The sequence below is a fragment of the Apostichopus japonicus genome, chromosome 3 (assembly GCF_037975245.1).
Source record: "Apostichopus japonicus isolate 1M-3 chromosome 3, ASM3797524v1, whole genome shotgun sequence".
NCBI lineage: Eukaryota > Metazoa > Echinodermata > Holothuroidea > Aspidochirotida > Stichopodidae > Apostichopus > Apostichopus japonicus.
The window spans coordinates 4,692,496-4,711,589 of record NC_092563.1 but is presented as its reverse complement, the minus strand read 5'-3'; the positions used below and the strand labels follow the sequence as shown (position 1 = coordinate 4,711,589).

At 39.2% G+C, this 19,094-nt stretch overlaps 1 protein-coding gene across 1 annotated transcript; it reads left to right on the top strand.

The window, feature by feature from the left end:
* Nucleotides 1-14,054: 14,054 nt before the first annotated feature.
* LOC139961012 (G-protein coupled receptor moody-like) lies at nucleotides 14,055-18,774 on the top strand. Its single transcript, XM_071959802.1, has 2 exons — nucleotides 14,055-14,914; nucleotides 16,316-18,774. Exons 1-2 carry the CDS (start codon nucleotides 14,184-14,186, stop codon nucleotides 16,662-16,664), a joined length of 1,080 nt encoding a protein of 359 aa, XP_071815903.1. The 5' UTR covers nucleotides 14,055-14,183; the 3' UTR covers nucleotides 16,665-18,774.
* The last annotated feature ends 320 nt before the right edge of the window (nucleotides 18,775-19,094 follow it).

The window sequence follows — 19,094 nt, the reverse complement described above, 5'->3', positions numbered from 1 at the left end:
ATAATTAAAAGGAAAAGAAAAACACAAGAATCCATTTCAAATTTAAGAGAAAAGATTTGCAAACTGTTGTCATGTACAAATCCCCCTTAGTTTCCAAAGTTTCTGAGGAGTTTTGTCCCTTTACCAATACTGAAGCTATAGCGTTAGTGTAAAAAAAAAACTGTTTTAAGCAAAGCTACCAGACTTAACAGATAACGGTTCGCTAAGTTTTGACAATCATGACTATTTCGATGCAGAGTAGGGTCGCTCACAATTTTCCAAATTAAATAATTAAAACAGCACGTTTTGAATATGGTCTCCATAGGCGTAGGAGCCTCATTTGATTTGGGGGGGGGGGGGGGGGCTGTAACGACTTGCCCGAAAAATATAACCAAAATTTCCGCATGTTATTGTGCATATCATGTAGGCATTCATCCCTTATTACATCACATGCCAATAACATAAAATCATTTTTCGTGTTATTACCCTTCCATATTGGTTATAATTATTGGGGAAGTCGTTACAACATTAATAATAATAATATAAGTTTAACTATTGAAAAACACATTGCAAATTTGTCTTCTTTCAGTAGGTGCCAGTGGCGGAGCTAGGGGTATTGGTCAGGGGGAGAGAGAATGGTCTGTAGGGGCGCTTTCGACACTATCTAAGCGGAGCGCCACCACGGGTTGGCGCGGAGCGTGCAAAAAATTTTTGAGTAAAGATACTCCCTAGATCGCCGGAAATGACCCTTTCCAGGCCTAGCTAATTTACAGATAAACGAAGAATAAATAGGTGTCATCGCCATTTGTCAGAAAATTGCACCAACAAAATGTGACAAATGTCAATAGGCATTTCAGAGCGCAATAAAAAAAGTCAATAATCGCGAATAAGTAGAAAGTGGTAAAAAGCTGAAAAGGGCGCCAGCAGTCCGTTTGAGTCCGTCAGGGGGGCATCCGCCCCCTCTGACTGTATGGACGCTCCGCCACTGGTAGGTGCCCAAAAAATTCTCAGCATATTGTCCAAATTTTCACCCAAAAAATTGAAAAACACACTGCAAATTATTACTCTTTCAGTAGGTGCCCGAAAAATATTCTCAGCATATTGCTCGAATTTTCACCAAAAAATTGAAAAACACATTGCAAATTATTATTCTTTCAGTAGATGCCCGAAAAATTCTCAGCATATTGTCGAATTTTCACCAAAAAAAAAAAAAATGAAAAACACACTGCAAATTATTATTCTTCCAGTAGGTGCCCGAAAAATTCTCAGCATATTGCCCGAATTTTCACAAAAATAATTGGTTGGGGGGCTGCAGCCCCCCCCCCCCCCCCCGCCTCCTACGCCTATGATGGTCTCTGATTGTCAAGTGTTTAGCTTACTGCTGCACCGGTACAAATGAGAATGACGAAATACCTTAAAATATCATGAAAACAGTTACAGTTGTGTCTGTAATATTCTATATGTGTGTGTGTCAGAGTAAATGTTGTGCGAAAAAAAAATCGTTTTCGATGTAAAGCTATATGTTTTGGCTATATATCTTCCTAAATATCAATCAAATTTGCTCATTTTCTATAATAATTATATATGCATAGTACGATCTTTTCAAGGGATAGCATGTTTAGTTTTGCAGAGGTGGGGGTGGAGGAGGTTCAGAGACAGGTGAAGGGAAAGAAGAGAGGCGAAATGTCCCGGCGGCGTAATTTTTTTTTTCTAGGACGAATAAGGGCATCGGCCAATCAAATCCCTGGATTCCAAACATGTGACGCTTTTGCAAAAAACATGTTCTGAATCTTTTTCCTAGTTTTGACCCCAGATTATGAACGACAATCCTTCATTTTCTCTGGAATTAAATCCCTAACCCACTTACTAAACCCTAACTCTGATTTAAAACGAATTTGTAAATTCCTGAAACCCTGATCCGTCCTAGGAATAAAAATTAGGCGTCCCGGCAACAACCAGATGAAAATCAATTAATTTCTCTTGTTGTCTTTTATCCCTTTGAATATTCACATCCAGCATCATAACTTTCATTCGATCTATATTTCGGCCCAATTATCTGTAAGAGAATTTAACGTTATGATGCCGGATTCCTTTATGTACAAATTAATGTTTTTTACTCTCATCTTCTGAAAAAGTTCCAATGCTAATCGATGAACTAAAACTATTAGAATTGATCAATTTTATCGATTATCTGATATTTTGGAATCATCATCCTATATGGGTCTTATTACTTCAGATGAACAGTAATTAAACAATCTCTTCTTTCTCATCTGTTTAATGAGAATAATGCAGTTGTTTCGCTGATACTGATTATGATCCAATTTTAATCGACAATATAGTTTACCGATACCTATGTGAATTTGTCAAAATCTAGTCCATGTTTCACCAAAAGTGGCTGAAATAATTGAGCGATATACGAGTGATTGGTTATAACTTCTATTTTCTTATTTCTGTACCGGGCAAAATGTTTGAAATATAGCCATAAACGTTTCTATAACCAGTAAACAATATAAATATCGTCTCACAGTGATATTTTCAACTTAAAAATCCTTAAATGAAATATTCGCTATGAATGTTTTTATTAATTACTGAAATTGATTGAACAAATTTCCCTATTCATTTAACATACTGCCGTCCCATAGTAAAGGCACTTCAATTACACATAATATGTCAAGTTTCTATTTAAAAGATCGATCGATTATATATTATCGATTATAGTGGATAAGGTAAACGGGTATTAATCGATTATATTATCAGATGTCTTCAATTAATTGCCAACTAAAATTGTATTTATAGTGGCAATGTTAGTTGATTGTAGCTACTTAATTCTTAAAGATAAAGTTGGAGGTTTCCAGTGTTGTTCAAGCCAAAGCCTTCACACGACTTTCATTAGATGGGCATCCGTAAATTATGTACTACATCCCCACAACTGCAAATTCAATTGACTTATGTGATGATCTTATATAATCAAATAATATACCATTCTCGACCAATATGACACAGGCAGGACAAACTTGTGCTTCAACTTAGCTTTTTTTTTGCGGGCTTCATGTTGGATCCACACGGATTTTTATATTCAACCCACGTGGGCCCGATTTGTGTCCATCATTTTTAAGACGCAACAGGCCCTTGATTATGTCGGAACTGGGATTACAAAGAAGGTACACAACAAATACGATAGTGGGTGGATATAAGGTGGGTTATTATAGTGTTATCAGCCTTAAGCTTTGGCTCTGCTTCAACACAAGGTGTATCACATCGCGGTGCCACGTGAAACCCACTTAACAAACCCACCATAGACTCCCTCAAACCACTGAAGCCCACATCAACCGGTAAAGTCCCACGTAGGCCACCATATGGTGTCTTAAGGTAGCCTACTGACTTTTTAGTCCTTAACGTACAATATAATTATATACAAAATATGTACAGAGGTGTGCATTAACAACGGAGTAAATACTATATATCTTTGATGAAATGAAATACACGGAGGAATACCAAAGCGGAAAATACACGTATATAGATAAACAACACCACAACATTAGACCGCGCATGCGTCTCCTCATCAGTAACGGTTATTCAGTTGTCAAGATTTTTAGTGATTTAACCCGTCGAAGTAAGCGACCGACGCTTGTGTAGAAAGATGAAGGCTCCGAGACGGACTGACATTTGAGTTAAGAGATGAAAACCTTTCCGAAAATGGGATGATTAAACCCGTAAATTACAGGATTAATGACGCTGTTGGCAGCAACAATTAATCTGGTGTATCGAGCAATAGCACATCCTTCAAATATGGTACAAATTGTAAGTGGAGTCCCGCACACTACAAATGCACAGAAAACGAAGAACATGTTCTTGGTGACGGCTATCTGGAGTGGTGATATGATAGGCGATGGTGATCTTCCGACTTCAATGCTGGAAAACATGGAAAATATTACCAACATGTGAGAATGTACTTCGGAGCAGTGACTATACTAAACAATTACAAAACATCTAAAGTTAGCCTATACTTCTATGTTAGCTGTTATTGTTTTTTTAAAGACAAAGGAGAAATTAAATGCCTGATATAGTATTTAAATATTTATTAATTGTCCGTTCCACTATAGTATACAACTACCCATCGTTTGCCTTATACATTACGATAATATGACTATGTGTGGTCAGTGGCGTCACCAGACTTTTCAGTCTGGGGGGGCACAGGGGGGGCACCAGCATTTGATGGGGGGCACTTAGGTGGATACGGATTAACGTCCTGGGGAGGGGTCTAAGGGGAGGGGGTGCCCCTCCAGGCGCGGCGGAACGGGAAAATTATTGGGGGGGGGGACTAATGTGTAGAGACTATCTAAGCGGAGCGCCACCATCGGTTGGCGCGGAGCGTACAAGAAAATTTTGGGTTTTTCAAACCCCCAGATGGCCGGAAACGGCACTTCCCGAGTGTTTTATGCTGCGAATACCTAGCCCTAAAATATGGGTTTCAAGCCTGCAATTTCTCAGATTGCAAGCCCCCCCGGTTCCGCCGCCACTGCTCCCCCTCCCCTTTGGAAAATTTTCGCATACGGAGGATGGGCTAGATGCAAAATGCTGCCACATTTGATGCTAAATTCGATCTGAAGATATCTCCAGAAATTGCTCTTTTTGAGGTAATGATTTTAACAAGGCGCAGAATTTTGCGGAGGATATGAACCACATGCTGTCGATATTATGACTAACCCTATCAATAGAAGCTACATTTGTTGAATTAATGTGTGCATGACCCCGACTCCTTTCTTGTCCTTCTCGTTTTCGCACATTATCTATTAAGATGTAACAGGTTCCAGCATCGTTATTGGCTCCTATCAGGGATCTCACCATGCAATCCAAAGTTTGATCACACATCGAGTATGGCTCAGTATGCAGGTGTGAACATTCGCCATTTGTTCCTACAAGCATCTGACCTCAAATGACCTCTGCACCCCTTACACAACAGGGTTAATATATGGGTCCACAAATATAGGCAAGTATGGTGCCTGCGGACCCTCACATTCTCACATTTCGTCAGCTCCTAACCTGTCAACCTCAGACCAAGGCAACATATTGCAGTACCCTCCCTTCTCACAGTCATGTAGCTCGCGAAGCGGACTTGTATATCCGCTGGTATGGCGTGAGCACTGACACATTCAATGTAAATATCGACACCTGTTGTGATGGCGCGGGTTACGACTTCGAAACCCGACGTTCAAGGATAAACTTGTTCATTTTTTCGCAGCTCATTTGAAGAAAATACGAATTACTATGCTTCTTTGTCCTTATGAAAAAACCAACTCAGATGATGGGAGTTGAATATAACAAAATATATATATATATTTTTACCAACCCAAATCTCAGATGGGGGGCACCCGGGGGGGCACTAGGTTTTCCAGGGGGGGCACGTGCCCCCCTGGCCCCCCCTTGGCGACGCCACTGTGTGTGGTCATGCAGTAGACAAGCCCTAACTTACGAATGAGAGGGTATGCCACTGAGGCATTGTGTTTTGAGAGCTTATAGACTTTCTTTTGGTGCTTGTCAAAATATAGGTGCATTCTTGGTCCCCCCCCCCCACAGAGCAAGATTGTGAAAGTTAAAATAATGGAGACCATTCTGTTCCGAGTCGCATATATGTTTTGTACCCGCCGTGACCAATACACTGAATGCCCTATTGTTTACAAGTGTAAATTCTGTCGGTTTTGCAAACCAAATTGGCATCACTATAGATATTTGGATGACGTTCTAGCTATCAACCAACGATCATGTGATTCCTACGGAAAACGGAAAAAAAATATTTCTAGAGGGCATTAGAAAAAAACAACGTAAAAACAAAACAAAAAAATTACATATTAATCGTGAAAGGGCCTCCTAATCTACTCTGGCCTGGGCCCCTCACGAGCTAAATCCGGCCCTGGCTATATGCTCAACTGTAGGGACAGTAAAGTTTACCCGACAACTACGGAGATGAAATAGCGCCCCTTATTTTCCTCTGTGTCTTCGTGTGGATGAGTTGAGAATGTATACATGTGCTACCCATGCTTTCGTTGTCAAGCCATCACGAATTCTATCGACAAGAACTGTCCTATACTTTTTTTTCCGTCCATATCTCTGTAATCAGCCTGTTGACTCAGGAGCACCACCATCAGTGGTGGGGTCCTTAATGCTCTGACTTAGCTCAAACATGTGACAGGCCGCAATCCACAAGGGGGCCGAGGCTATTTCTAGGGGGGTCTTAATAGAAACTCTGGACCGGCAGAACTCGAGGCGGAGCGTAGCAGACGCCGGCGGACCAACACCAGGCTCGACCGTGGGATCGGGGCAACAAATCTTCGACCTCTTCTTCCTCAAAATCAAAACTTTTATGGTGGGTAAACCTCAATGTATGATAGTGTGTGTATATATGTCAGTTGGAAATATCTCTCTATGCGGCTCGAGCGGCCAAAGGCGCAATTATAGTTGCTGTTCGGCAAATGGTCGGGCTATCATGGCAATTTAAGCCATGTGGGACAAACCCAGGTTAATCTATATTTCGTATACAGTAGTCCAGCATTTACGCGGATTAAAATCATATATATGTACACGTATTAATTCGAATATCGGTGTATCTGCTTAAAATAAACCCGGATTACCATCTGATGACGTCACGCTCATGCACAAACGCAACCAGCACGCTGGTTGAAATGCAAAGATGAATTACGGCCACTTGATAAGATAGAAGAATACGATATAGCTCTTTACAAATATAAACTGGTCATATCAAATATACAGTGACGCAATCAAGTTTTCGTCTGTTCATGAACAAAAAAGTCAACACGTTAAATAATAGAAAGCGTTTGATATGTCGACGTACGTATATATGTTATAAAGTTCCCATTATTTACGATGTCAAAATATACAATGTTGTCGGGTAAGACACTGGAAATTTAGCGGTTAACTATAAACAAGGACGACTTTGTCACTAATAGAGTTCCAATCTATTTTGGTACAGAACTTTATTCCCTTGATATTACCGGCATGAAACTTTCCCAGCAGGCCACCGTGACATACATTACGTTTTAACGCACAGCTCTTAGTCATCACATGTAGGGTATGTATATAGGAATAGTATGACACATACATACGTCGAATACATTAACCTGCGGACCGAATATACGTCAATCGGGAGACGCGCCAAAAAAATCCTCAAAAAACAAAAACTTGCAAACCACGCAGGGTAATGTGACGTGTTTCCTATCGTTGCACTCAACTCTTATAGTATTTCTTGAATGTATATTTAAACAACAATTTATAAAAAATAAAAAAACTACAACAAATTTACAGAACGTAACAAATCCTGGTATAAGTTTGTGCGATTATAAAATTATTTCTCTACTTCTTACAATCATTGTTGGATAAGATCTCAGTTTTGTTCTGAGTATATCATGTCAATGATAGTTTGCTAATGTTTACAGTACTTTATTGTTTCTTTATTGAAAGAATAAGAAGAGAATAAATTATCGTAAATAAAATCATTCTGTGGATTGTGGTCTCAGTTGCGCTTTGCTGGCTTTCTTATAGCCACAAAATCAATCCCCTCCCATTTCCTCTCACAACATTGGATCTGTCATCTGCGGTTATCTACGGAGAGCCAAACGTTCCATAAATGTCGAAAAAGAAAGTGAAGTGTCCAAGTTAATATATATATGTCCAAATCGATATCAACATGTTACAATTCGATATCAGCATGTTACAATTCGATATCAGCATGTTACAATTCCATATGAACATGTCGAAACAAAATACAATATGCCATTGCGTCTATCAACATGTCAAATTCAACATCAGCATGTCGAAAACTTGTAACAGCATGCCATTACTACATTGGTCATGTCAACATGCTATATTTACGTCGTGCTATAATTTTGGCACTTCGGCGCGCGCCAACGTTTCATATATGTCGAGATTTATTTCAGTATGTCCAAAACTTGTGTCAGCATGGTGAGCGAAGAGTAGTGAAGTATTGCCATGACAACGTTGCACATGGTTCGTGTCGTTCACACGGTACTATGGTTGAATCATGGAGCTATAAACAGAAGGAGAAAACCCACTTTGAAGTATCATTGTAACCGACAAAATTTGATCGCCATAAGTAAACATGCCTCAGGGCACAAACACGGGTAAAGCCATCATCAGCTATTACGTAATCCTGGTACAAAGGTCATTTCGTATATAGCGTCCCTCACAACATAACAACAGACACTCCGATCCTAACGTATATGTAATTGAAATAGTATACGCAGTACTCATATATGTTACGTTACGCATACCTGTAAGAATTTCGATCGGAATATATCTTTCATTTCTCACCGAATCATGCGAAGATTAGTATTTAATAATTAATTGTTTATCTCAGCATATATTTCATCGCAATATATGAACAAGTAATGGCGAAATAGGTACTTTTAGTCAAGTATTTTCCGATAAAACTTTTCTTCGTTCGTTAGGCAAATAACGTTAGTGCTGTTTGTTATTGCATTGGGCACCTAGTGTTATAAAATTAACAAAATTAATTTAACACGAAACATGGCTGCCAAAAAACTTTGCATCCGCCGAGGACATTAGAAATGTTCATGCTACAGGATATAGTTGAATTTGAAGCTGATGATTGAAGAGTTTGAGAGGCTGGATGTTCCAGACGACATAAATTTGGAAGATACAAATGTTGAAAAACATGAGGAACAAATTCTAAGATAATTAGCAGGTTATGTGCCATTTGCCCTTAAAAAACGTTACATGAAAGTTAAGAGTACTCAGAATGCTTTAATATTTTTACAGTACTTAAACTGTATGTCTGTTGCAGGTGAAGGTCACAGTTTTTTAGATTACAGTAAAGCCTGGGTGGAAAAACAAAATAGAGGTGGATTAATCTTAGTTAATGATAATATTTTCATGCTTTTCAAGACTGGAATTTCAGACAAAGCAAATTTTAAACATGAAGACCTTGCAACGTCTGGTAGTGTAAAACCTGTCTCGAAACCAACTGGAGGAGGGTAGGGGAGGTAGATGGGGGACGGGTACAGATTAACTCTAAATCAGGAGGCAGACACCAGAGTGGTATGTTTAATAAAAGTATAATTTCTCATCTCGTTCTACATCTACAGCGTATAATACACAATATTTACATTTGCCCAATACAACGTACTGGGGTCGGGCACAACCCAAGGATACGCAGGCATAACACTGGGGCTGCGCAAGGGTAGGGCAGTCTAAACATCGGCAATCCACCGGTGTCGGGCAGCACAGGCTTCGGGCATTCCGCTGGACTCGGGCAGCGCAGGTGTCGGGCACTCTAAAATGCCTAAACACATTTGTTTGGACTTAGGCAAATATCAAAGGCTTTACCACGAGGAAGGAAAGTTCCTCGTCTTGCACTCGACCGACTCTCCGACTCTCTGACTCACTCATTTACGAAAGAACCCTTCATTAAAATACCCCGGAAATAACCCCCGTATACACACGTCCGTACATAAACTGTAAAAAAAGGCTTAGACCAATAATGGACTACCTGTATATAACTACGATGGGTTGCGACCAATGGGATCGACTCACACACCTACCGCCGTGCCTGCCTATGCCAGTCACGGGAATACATCGATATAGCAAAATTACGTAATCAGTTCCTGTTCCTGTTTCGGATAAACATCTCTCGTTACCTCCGCGGAGCGCAACAGATGTAACCCCTGAGGGAACGAAACGTATCTCACTAAGGAAAAGTCGTAGCTTTCCGCTACAGTATATTCAACCATAGTACCGTGTGAACGACACGAACCATGTGCAACGTTGTCATGGCAATACTTCACTACTCTTCGCTCACCATGCTGACACAAGTTTTGGACATACTGAAATAAATCTCGACATATATGAAACGTTGGCGCGCGCCGAAGTGCCAAAATTATAGCACGACGTAAATATAGCATGTTGACATGACCAATGTAGTAATGGCATGCTGTTACAAGTTTTCGACATGCTGATGTTGAATTTGACATGTTGATAGACGCAATGGCATATTGTATTTTGTTTCGACATGTTCATATGGAATTGTAACATGCTGATATCGAATTGTAACATGTTGATATCGATTTGGACATATATATATTAACTTGGACACTTCACTTTCTTTTTCGACATTTATGGAACGTTTGGCTCTCCGTAGTTATCCAACACCTATTACATCAACGCGTATACATCAGCAGCATAAACGGATGTAACCAATACAAAAGCAAGTTTTCAGCCACGCTGCATCTGGCTAAGTTTTATCATTGCTTAAACAAGTTGAGAGATTATATACTAACTTCGTGACGCATATGCTGCACTTTCGGTGACTGAATTGCAGTTACGGTCACATAACCAGGATATCGACATGATAACGCATTGCAGGAAATCCTTGCTCTTCCAAAACGGAGCACCATGGACCAAAACAAATCATCATCTGACGATCTATTTGACGTCACTATCGGTGGTTTCGACGGAGCGGAGGTCTGTGAGCTCGTGGGGACTTTTCTGCTCAATATCATCGCTCGAAAGTGTGACAAGGAAAAGATTGGCCTGTATAGAGATGGAGGTCTTGACGAACACACCACAAGTGGTAGAGCGCAACAAGAAAGGCCTCTGTAAAATCTTTAACACCTATGGTTTAAAACTCACTGTAGAACCAGAAAGTCATCAGCTACCTATAGATGTGTACGTCGGATCTCAAACCAGTACTACCCCTTCACCAAGCCTGGCGACACCCCCACAGTACATGCACAACAATTCCAACCACCCGCATGTCATACTGAAAAATCTACCAGCGGCCATCAACAGAAGATTATGTGACATCTCTTCGAATGAGGAAGTTTTTGACAAAGCCATTCCTATTGACCAACAATCCTCAAACAACAGCGTGTTCAAACACAAGCTCACCTACTCCGTTTGGCAAGCCGTTTTCCTTCAAGTTATTCGATATTTGATGATATCAACAATTATTTGGTGATATCAGCAATTATTTAATGATATCATCAAATACTTGCTGATATCAACCAATATTTGCTGATATCACCAATTATTTGGTAATATTAGCAAATCAGTTGTTGATATCAGCAAACTAGTTGATGATATCAGCAAATCACTTAATGATATCAACAATAATTTGCTGATATTAAAAATTCCAACATACCACTAATTCATTTGCTGATGTCAACAAATCAATTGATTATATCAGTGGTTTAATGATATCAACAAATGACCCGTACATATCACTAATGCATGCTTTCGTTGATATCACCAATTCATTTGCTGATATCACCAAATCATTTTCATCTTCCATCTTGCAATTGGTGCGATGTACTGTCACAAAAATGCATGGGCTAGCCTAGCCGATGTAGTTTATGTTTGTTTCGAACATGGTAATGTCTACTCTATTACACTAGTAGGCTAGTACTAGACTATAGTACGCTACTTCAGATTTATCGGGTTTTGTGGATGGGGGTTCTGTTGATGGCGCTCGTTTCCACTTCCCATTTTGTAGACGTTCGTTCGATATAAGCCATTCTAACATATCGCCAATTCAATTGCTGATATCAGCAATCACTTAATGATATCACCAAATCCTTTGCTGATATCAGCAATTCGGTACCTCACATCACCAATTCTTTAATGATATGTTGGAATTGTTGAAAGATCAGCAAATGATTTGTTGATATCAGTAAATGAATTGCTGATATCAACAACTATTTGATGATATCAGCAAGTAATTTATGATATCATCAAATGATTTGATGATATCAGCAATTAATTAATTGCTGATACCATTAAATAATTGCTGATATCACCAAATAATTGTTGATATCATCAACTATCGAATAAAAAGTAAAACCGCTTGCCATAACTCCGAGCCGCAGCCAAAGAAGAAGCGTAACAGGTCTACATAGGTAATTTGGTTTAAACAGGGAGTTGTTATGGAATACAGCTCTCTGGTTAAACCCACCGTATTCGAAGAATATCGACACAAACATCGGACAATCATTCCTTTTCCTTGTTAATAAACATTTCCTTCCCGGGAGGCGATTTTTTCCCCCAAACAGGTTTGCAATTACGCAGTTTTCAGCCAATCAGAGTGCTCGTTACGTCAGCACCAATAATGAACAAGTCCGAAGACATGACTGAATTACACACTGACAATTGATTAAGTCTAGCTACGGGGTTTCCCTCCAAACGCCCTAACTTTACTTTTAATGCTTGGATCACATGTTAACCGTACTTATGATACATACGCTACGGTGCATTCCATTTGATTCGTGTTTATGTTTTCCAAGATTCGTGAGCCGTTCTATTGAAATCGGAATTCGTTTCATGGAATGGGTACACTAAAATAAACGTCACCAATCCAGTTCACCAGTCATGAATGACTATACGTAAAACGGTATAGTCTACAGTATGATATATTTCCGTCACTGCACTGTGTACACAGTTAAAATACATATAGCTACAGCGCATGTGTGATGCACCCTATACGAAACTTTCACTGTGCGATGTTATCGATGATGCCTTCACAGAAAACTTCGATGAAAAAATCGATAGTAGATCTTACAATCATAACAAACTAGTGTGCTAAATATGTCTAAAGTAATTGCAAAGATATCTACATATATTTACGAAAAGCTTCGGGTAAATTTGAACGGGTACATTTTGGTAACCTCGAAGTGAAGGTTTCTATGGTGATGACGTAACTTTTCCGACCAATAATGAGCGACTATTTACACACAATTGTAAACATGTTTGGGAAAAAAACAATTCTCTCCCGGGAGTGTCTTGCATCAAATATGTAACTAAAACACCATAAAAATCAGTTACTGTTGTATGAACAACATTCAGCATACTGTAAGTGCACATAATCAAGTTTAACTTAAGAGTGCTTACAAGAAGGAATACTAATGTAACTGCAGAAACAAAATTGATTGCCCTATCCCTGGTAAATGTAATACCCCTCCTGCAGTGTACCAGGCCACTTTATCCGCGTTGGTGGGGACAGAAACCTATGTTGGCCTTGTGGATCTTTCAAACTCAGATATAACAACCACAAAAAAATCTTTTAACAACACAAAATACGGTCACGACACAGCACTCAGCAAATACATTTGGCCCTTGAAAGATAGCAATGTTCCGTATAAAATCACTTGGAAATTCATAATAAAGAGCCAGTACTCATAATGTTGCTACAGAACGGTACAATTTGTGCCTCTGGAAATGTTTTTTTAAAATCATTAACAAACTAAACTTAGCTACTTTAAATACCCGATCAGAGTTTATAACCAAACAAATTTTCTCTGTCCAGATTAAAATAGTATATAGGTTTCTTTCTGGGTTATGGGTCTCGATGCAAGGGACTTAGGTCGAGAGTGGATCAATCGTTCGGTTGTTTGGTTTTTCGTGACCAGGTTCTTTCCTTGGTGATTTTTCTTTAAAAATGAATAGTATAATTATAAGTGTAATGCAGTCTTGTATTGTACTGCTGTATCGCCTGACGAGTGGATCTATCCACGAAACCCTGAGTAGCCAAGTAATGAATTTGCTCTATTTGTAATGTTCAGCAAAGTGCTCAGGGGCAATCTCATTGAGGTACCTGACAGCTATATTACTTAGTGTTGTTAATTGATCCGTCAGATGATGTAAATTCCATCCATTTAAGATTTATAGTGATTTAGCGCTCTAGAAAAACAAAGTCCTCCGTTGGACTATAGCTATATCGCTTATGTGCTTGTATATTAGACTACTGATGTAATAGTGCTGAAGTGGTAATATAATATTGAATGGCAGTATATGGCAATGTCAGATCGCATTACCCCTGACCTGCCGATTACCTTGATTAACTGAGTACTTGGAAAGCAAACCAGCCGGTATGGATCTATTATCTCGACGAACTGCAGGGATCACTTCCTTGATCGGAGCTAAACTCCATTCTATCAAATGGTCCAATAGGATTCAGTTAACTAACATATTTCCGTTTGGTTTCCTGGAATAAACTGTTTCTGTTGCTAATACACCATATAGCAATTGGACATAAGAAGTACTTTCACACAAGAAGGTTGGTTGCCAATATACATCTAGATCAACACTGAGTTATTGTTTCACTGATCGGTGATTAGCCTACGAAATCAAGACAATATACAACAGAAAACACATATAAAATGGAGGAAACAGCCAACGTTAGCATGACCGGATTGCGGATAAATGGCATGGCAATTCCACCCAACCTAGCTTCACAAATATTAATACCCAGTAACTTTCTCGTTGCTTTGCTGGGAATTCCCGGTAATTTACTCGTTATTCTCGCAGTTGTTTTATCGAAGCGCGTGCAAACTGTTTCGAGTGTTTTCATTGTCAATTTAGCTGTAGCTGATTTGATGACGTGTAGTGTAGCGCCGATGTTCTCATTCGTCCAAGCTCAAAGATTCTACCATTCAAGCTTGGAACCGATATGCCAGGTAGTTTTGGTGGTGGTTCACAGCTGCATCGGGGCTAGTATGTACAGCCTGTCTGCTATAGCATTGAACCGTTTCTCCGTTATATTTAGTTCGAGGTGGTTGTATGGACAAATCTATCAGCCAAAATTCATCGCATTACAACTATTGGTAATCTGGACTATCCCAATGTCTGTAGCCATACTGCCGTCATTCGTTTTCGGCATAGGACAACAAGGATACGAATTAAGTCTTCACACATGTGCACCCGTGAAGGACCATCCGACGACGGCCTATTTCAATGATATATTGACATATGTTTTGTACCCAATTCCGTTGTTGGTAATCATATCTTGCTACATTGCAATCCTGGTGAAGGTTATAAAACACACCAAAAGTTTAGCCAGACATGGCGTTACAAAGACGTCTGGCGGAATATCCATTGGGAATGAAGAAAGGTATGTCTGTATACTATAATAGTTCCCCTTAGTGCATGGCTCAAGCTTGTATCATATATGAATAAGTAAATTTGCAGGAAAATATGTTTTACCCACTCCGTCAATATCTCAGGTATATATATATATATATATATATATATATATATATATATACATATATATATATATATATATAAATATATGTATATATATATGTATATATATATAAATATATGTATGTATGTATGCGTGTATGTATGTATGTATGTGTGTATGTATGTATGTATGTATGTATGTATGTATGTATGTATGTATGTATGTATGTATGTATGTATGTATGTATGTATGTATGTATGTATGTGTGTATGTATGTATGTATGTATGTATGTATGTATGTGTGTATGTGTGTATGTATGTATGTGTGTGTGTGTGTGTGTATGTATGTATGTATGTATGTATGTATGTATGTATGTATGTATGTATGTATGTATGTATGTATGTATGTATGTATGTATGTATATGTGTATGTATGTATGTATATATATATATATATTTATTGAAAATTGATTTAATGTCAATGCATATCATTTTGTATATGATATAGTCATCGTATTACGTAAACATCCGGGGAAGCCTCAATTACTCGGGTCCAAAGCCGGGGCATACATGATGCTGTATCATCTCCTCTCCCGTACAGACTTCTGTGCCTTCGTCCATCTCATGCCAGCATCAGTGGCGTAGGAAGGTACTTTTGAGTGGGGGACTGATGGCCAGCCTGGGGGAGGGGTCTAAGGGGAGGGGGTGTCCCCCTCCCCTTTGGAATTTTTTGCATTTCCAGGTGGCCTCAGATGCAATTTGGTGCAATATAGCACACTTCAACACCCACTCCATTTTGTAAACTTAATTTTGTAGTTTCACCTGGTCTTAGATGCAATTTGGTGCTCCAAATGAGATTTTTTATCTCATTTGGAAATGAAAAAGGGGTTTTCGGACTTGCGAAGCGGGGGGGGGGCGGAATGATACTTCCGCCCCTCCACATTTTTCACTGGGGGGGGCTGGCGCCCCCCCCCCCAGCCCCCCGGTTCCTACGCCCTTGGCCAGCATCATGTGCACATGAATCTTCACAAGTTACATGACACGGATACTGTGCTCCCTTACATTGTTGGTGCCCCCCCCCCCCTCCCACACCCAACTCAGAATTCCTGGCTACGGGCCGGACCTTACTTCAAACAAACCAAATGACCACGAGAAACAAAATAATCGATTCATACATATATATATATATATATATATATATATATATATATATATATATATATATATATATATATATATATATATATTGCTCAGCAATTTGTGATGCAATGGTTTTAAATGGCATATTTATGATTTTCTTTTATATATTTTGCTTTATATAAACAGACACGAGGATGAAACTTCGAAGACAAAGAACAATCGGTCAAACACTGCCCGATTCTCAACCGTCGAGACAGCAATCACGAAGAATCTATTTATAATATTTGTCGCATACATACTCTGTCTGACGCCTCAATCATTCTGTGTGGTGTTCGGCTGTCCAGTTGATGAGAATTTTACGCGTCACGTGGTCTTGTTTAACAGCGTCATTAATCCGTTAATTTACGGTCTCAAGCATCCACTTTTCAGGGAAGTGTTTCTTTCTATCCTGAGATGCAGGGAAATTCCAGAGCCTTCTCCGTTTCTTAGAAGGATGAAGAGAAGATTTCAAAGCAGTGACGACTTTTCAAGTTAACTGTTAGGATTCGGTTGCAAACATGCATCAGTTTAATTAAGGACTGTTCATATGTATATGTAGGTGTTGAGGCCGGAGGGACGGAGTGAAACTGGGTTCAAATGGTCAGTGGCGGAGCGTCCATAAAGTCAGGGACGGATGCCCCCCCCCCCTCCACCTAACGGACTCAAATGGACTGCTGGCGCCCTTTTTCGGCTTTTTAGCACTTTTTACTTATTCGCGATTATTGACTCTTTTTTATTGCGTTCTCATCTACCTATTGATAGTTGTCACAAATGGCGATGACACCTGTTTATTCTTCGTTTATCTGCAAATTTAGCAAGGCCCGGAAAGGGTCATTTCCGGCGATCTAGGTATAGTATCTTTGCTCAAAAAATGTCTGTACGTTCCGCGCCAACCTGTGGTGGAGCTCTGCTTATATAGCGTCGAAAGCGCCCCTACAGACTATTCTCGCCTCCCCCCCCCCCCGACCAATACCCCTAGCTCCGCCACTGCAAAGGGTCATAGTCCAAGAAAGAAAAAACAACAAAGAAAATGTGTGCTATAGTATAGTTTTGTGTGAACTGAAATGTTCTAGCAGTATGTGTGTAAACGATGAGCCTCAGGTGTTTAATCCCATTGTGAACGTGTAAGATCAGGAGTAATATCGATATATTATTGATTGATAAAGATTTATTTAATTATTTTCTGATTTTGCATGACTATTGTTTTTCCCTTGTTTTTTACTTTTTATGTACCATATGTATATATTATATTTGTACTCCTTAAGAGTTTACTAAAGTCCCATGTAAAGTGCAGTAATTGAGATATTATTTTATGTAAATCGCTATGTAACCATATTTTATTATTTTGTCATTATTAAAGTAATAAATCATAATAAACCCCGATGCTTATATAGCGCATTATCACAATGAATATTAGTATGAATGAGCTTTACACAACCAAAAAAAAAAGTAAATAATATAAGAAAAAACAATATATACCAGAATAAAGTAAAGATAGGACTAGTAAATAATATATAAAAACAATATATAAAACGCTTAAAAGTCTAAAAAATACTTAGACTTATACGAAGGTTAAAAATAATACTTGTAAAAATGGGTTTTTAAAGATTTTCGAAATACGTCAATGGAGGGAATGTCAAGAATACCAGAAGGTTGCTCCCAGAGTAATGGGCCGGCGATGGTAAATGCTCTCTCACCAACCTTCTTTACGTGGGTCATGTTTTACAAGACACGTCTTATCAACACTGGATCTCAGGGTGCGTCGAGGTTGGTAAACTGTAAGCATGTATTCAAGATAAGCTGGGACAAGATTGTTGGGACATTTGTAGATACATCAAAATGCGGTACTGGATTCGGATCGGATGACAGGGTAACCAGTGTAGCTCGGCAAGAATTGGCTTGATGTGAGATGGTTTGGAGACGCGGGAAACTATGCATGCTGCTCTCTTCTGGATAACCTAAAGTCTGTGTATCTGTTGTTTGGGTATCCATGTTAAAACTGTGCTGCAATAATCAATTCTTGAGGTGACAAGATTATGTATGCTAGTTTTACAGGCCTCGGTTGTAAGATATGGTCTAATCCTACCAATATTACGTATAGTTTCATGGTTGGCAAAGAATTGTATAGTCGATGCAACGTGGGGAGCCATAGAGAGGTGCTGATCAAACTGAACTCCGAGATAAAGTGTCACTCATTGTCGAGAATTTAGAGTTATAGAAATAAATTCAGGTCCAAACAGCCATGATTTTCAGGCCTGACGAGAGGATGGGTTAAGTGAGAATATAAGGAGCCGGGCCCGGGTTCACTGAGTTAGGCCGGCCCGGAGGCTACATGTGAGGATCGATTGTGTTAAGGTCTCTACCCACTGCAGAAGAAGTATTGATACGCCCATGAATGTACCATGGATTTATTGAAGAATTTGAAGGAGATTTTTGTCGTGCTTAAAGATGGGGGGGGGGTGGAGGGGGTGGTGCAAGGAACCTTTCACACGATTCTTTAATAAAGATCATTAAACAAACATGTTTTTTACCACCACCGTAAACAGCGCACCACGTATCTTGTATAAGGGAAATTGGAAAGAAATAAAAGAATGTAAACCACTCAATCCTCAGTTTCGGGTTTTCTTCCTAAGGTATACGGAGACGAAAGTACCCTTGAAAAATGCGTATAACGTGCATGCATATTACTGCTATATTTTAAACTGATCAAGATACACGGTTTTATAATATCAAGTACTATAAATATCAAAAAGTGCCCGCACAGCTGACAAAGTATTTATCTATATATATACGGAATGCGCGTATAGTCTTTCCGTTTGGAAAGCCCTACAGTTGTGGATTTATTTGTATTTACCAAATAAATTAATTAATAATTAATTTGAGAGTGACACACCAATCAAAACAAACACTTTGTTGTCAGTGTGTA

Excerpts from the sequence above, each read along its gene's own strand:
- LOC139961012 (XM_071959802.1), top strand. The coding sequence starts at position 14,184 with ATGGAGGAAACAGCCAACGTTAGCATGACCGGATTGCGGATAAATGGC. Across the intron at positions 14,915-16,315 it reads TCCATTGGGAATGAAGAAAG|ACACGAGGATGAAACTTCGA; the intron begins GTATGTCTGTAT and ends TTATATAAACAG.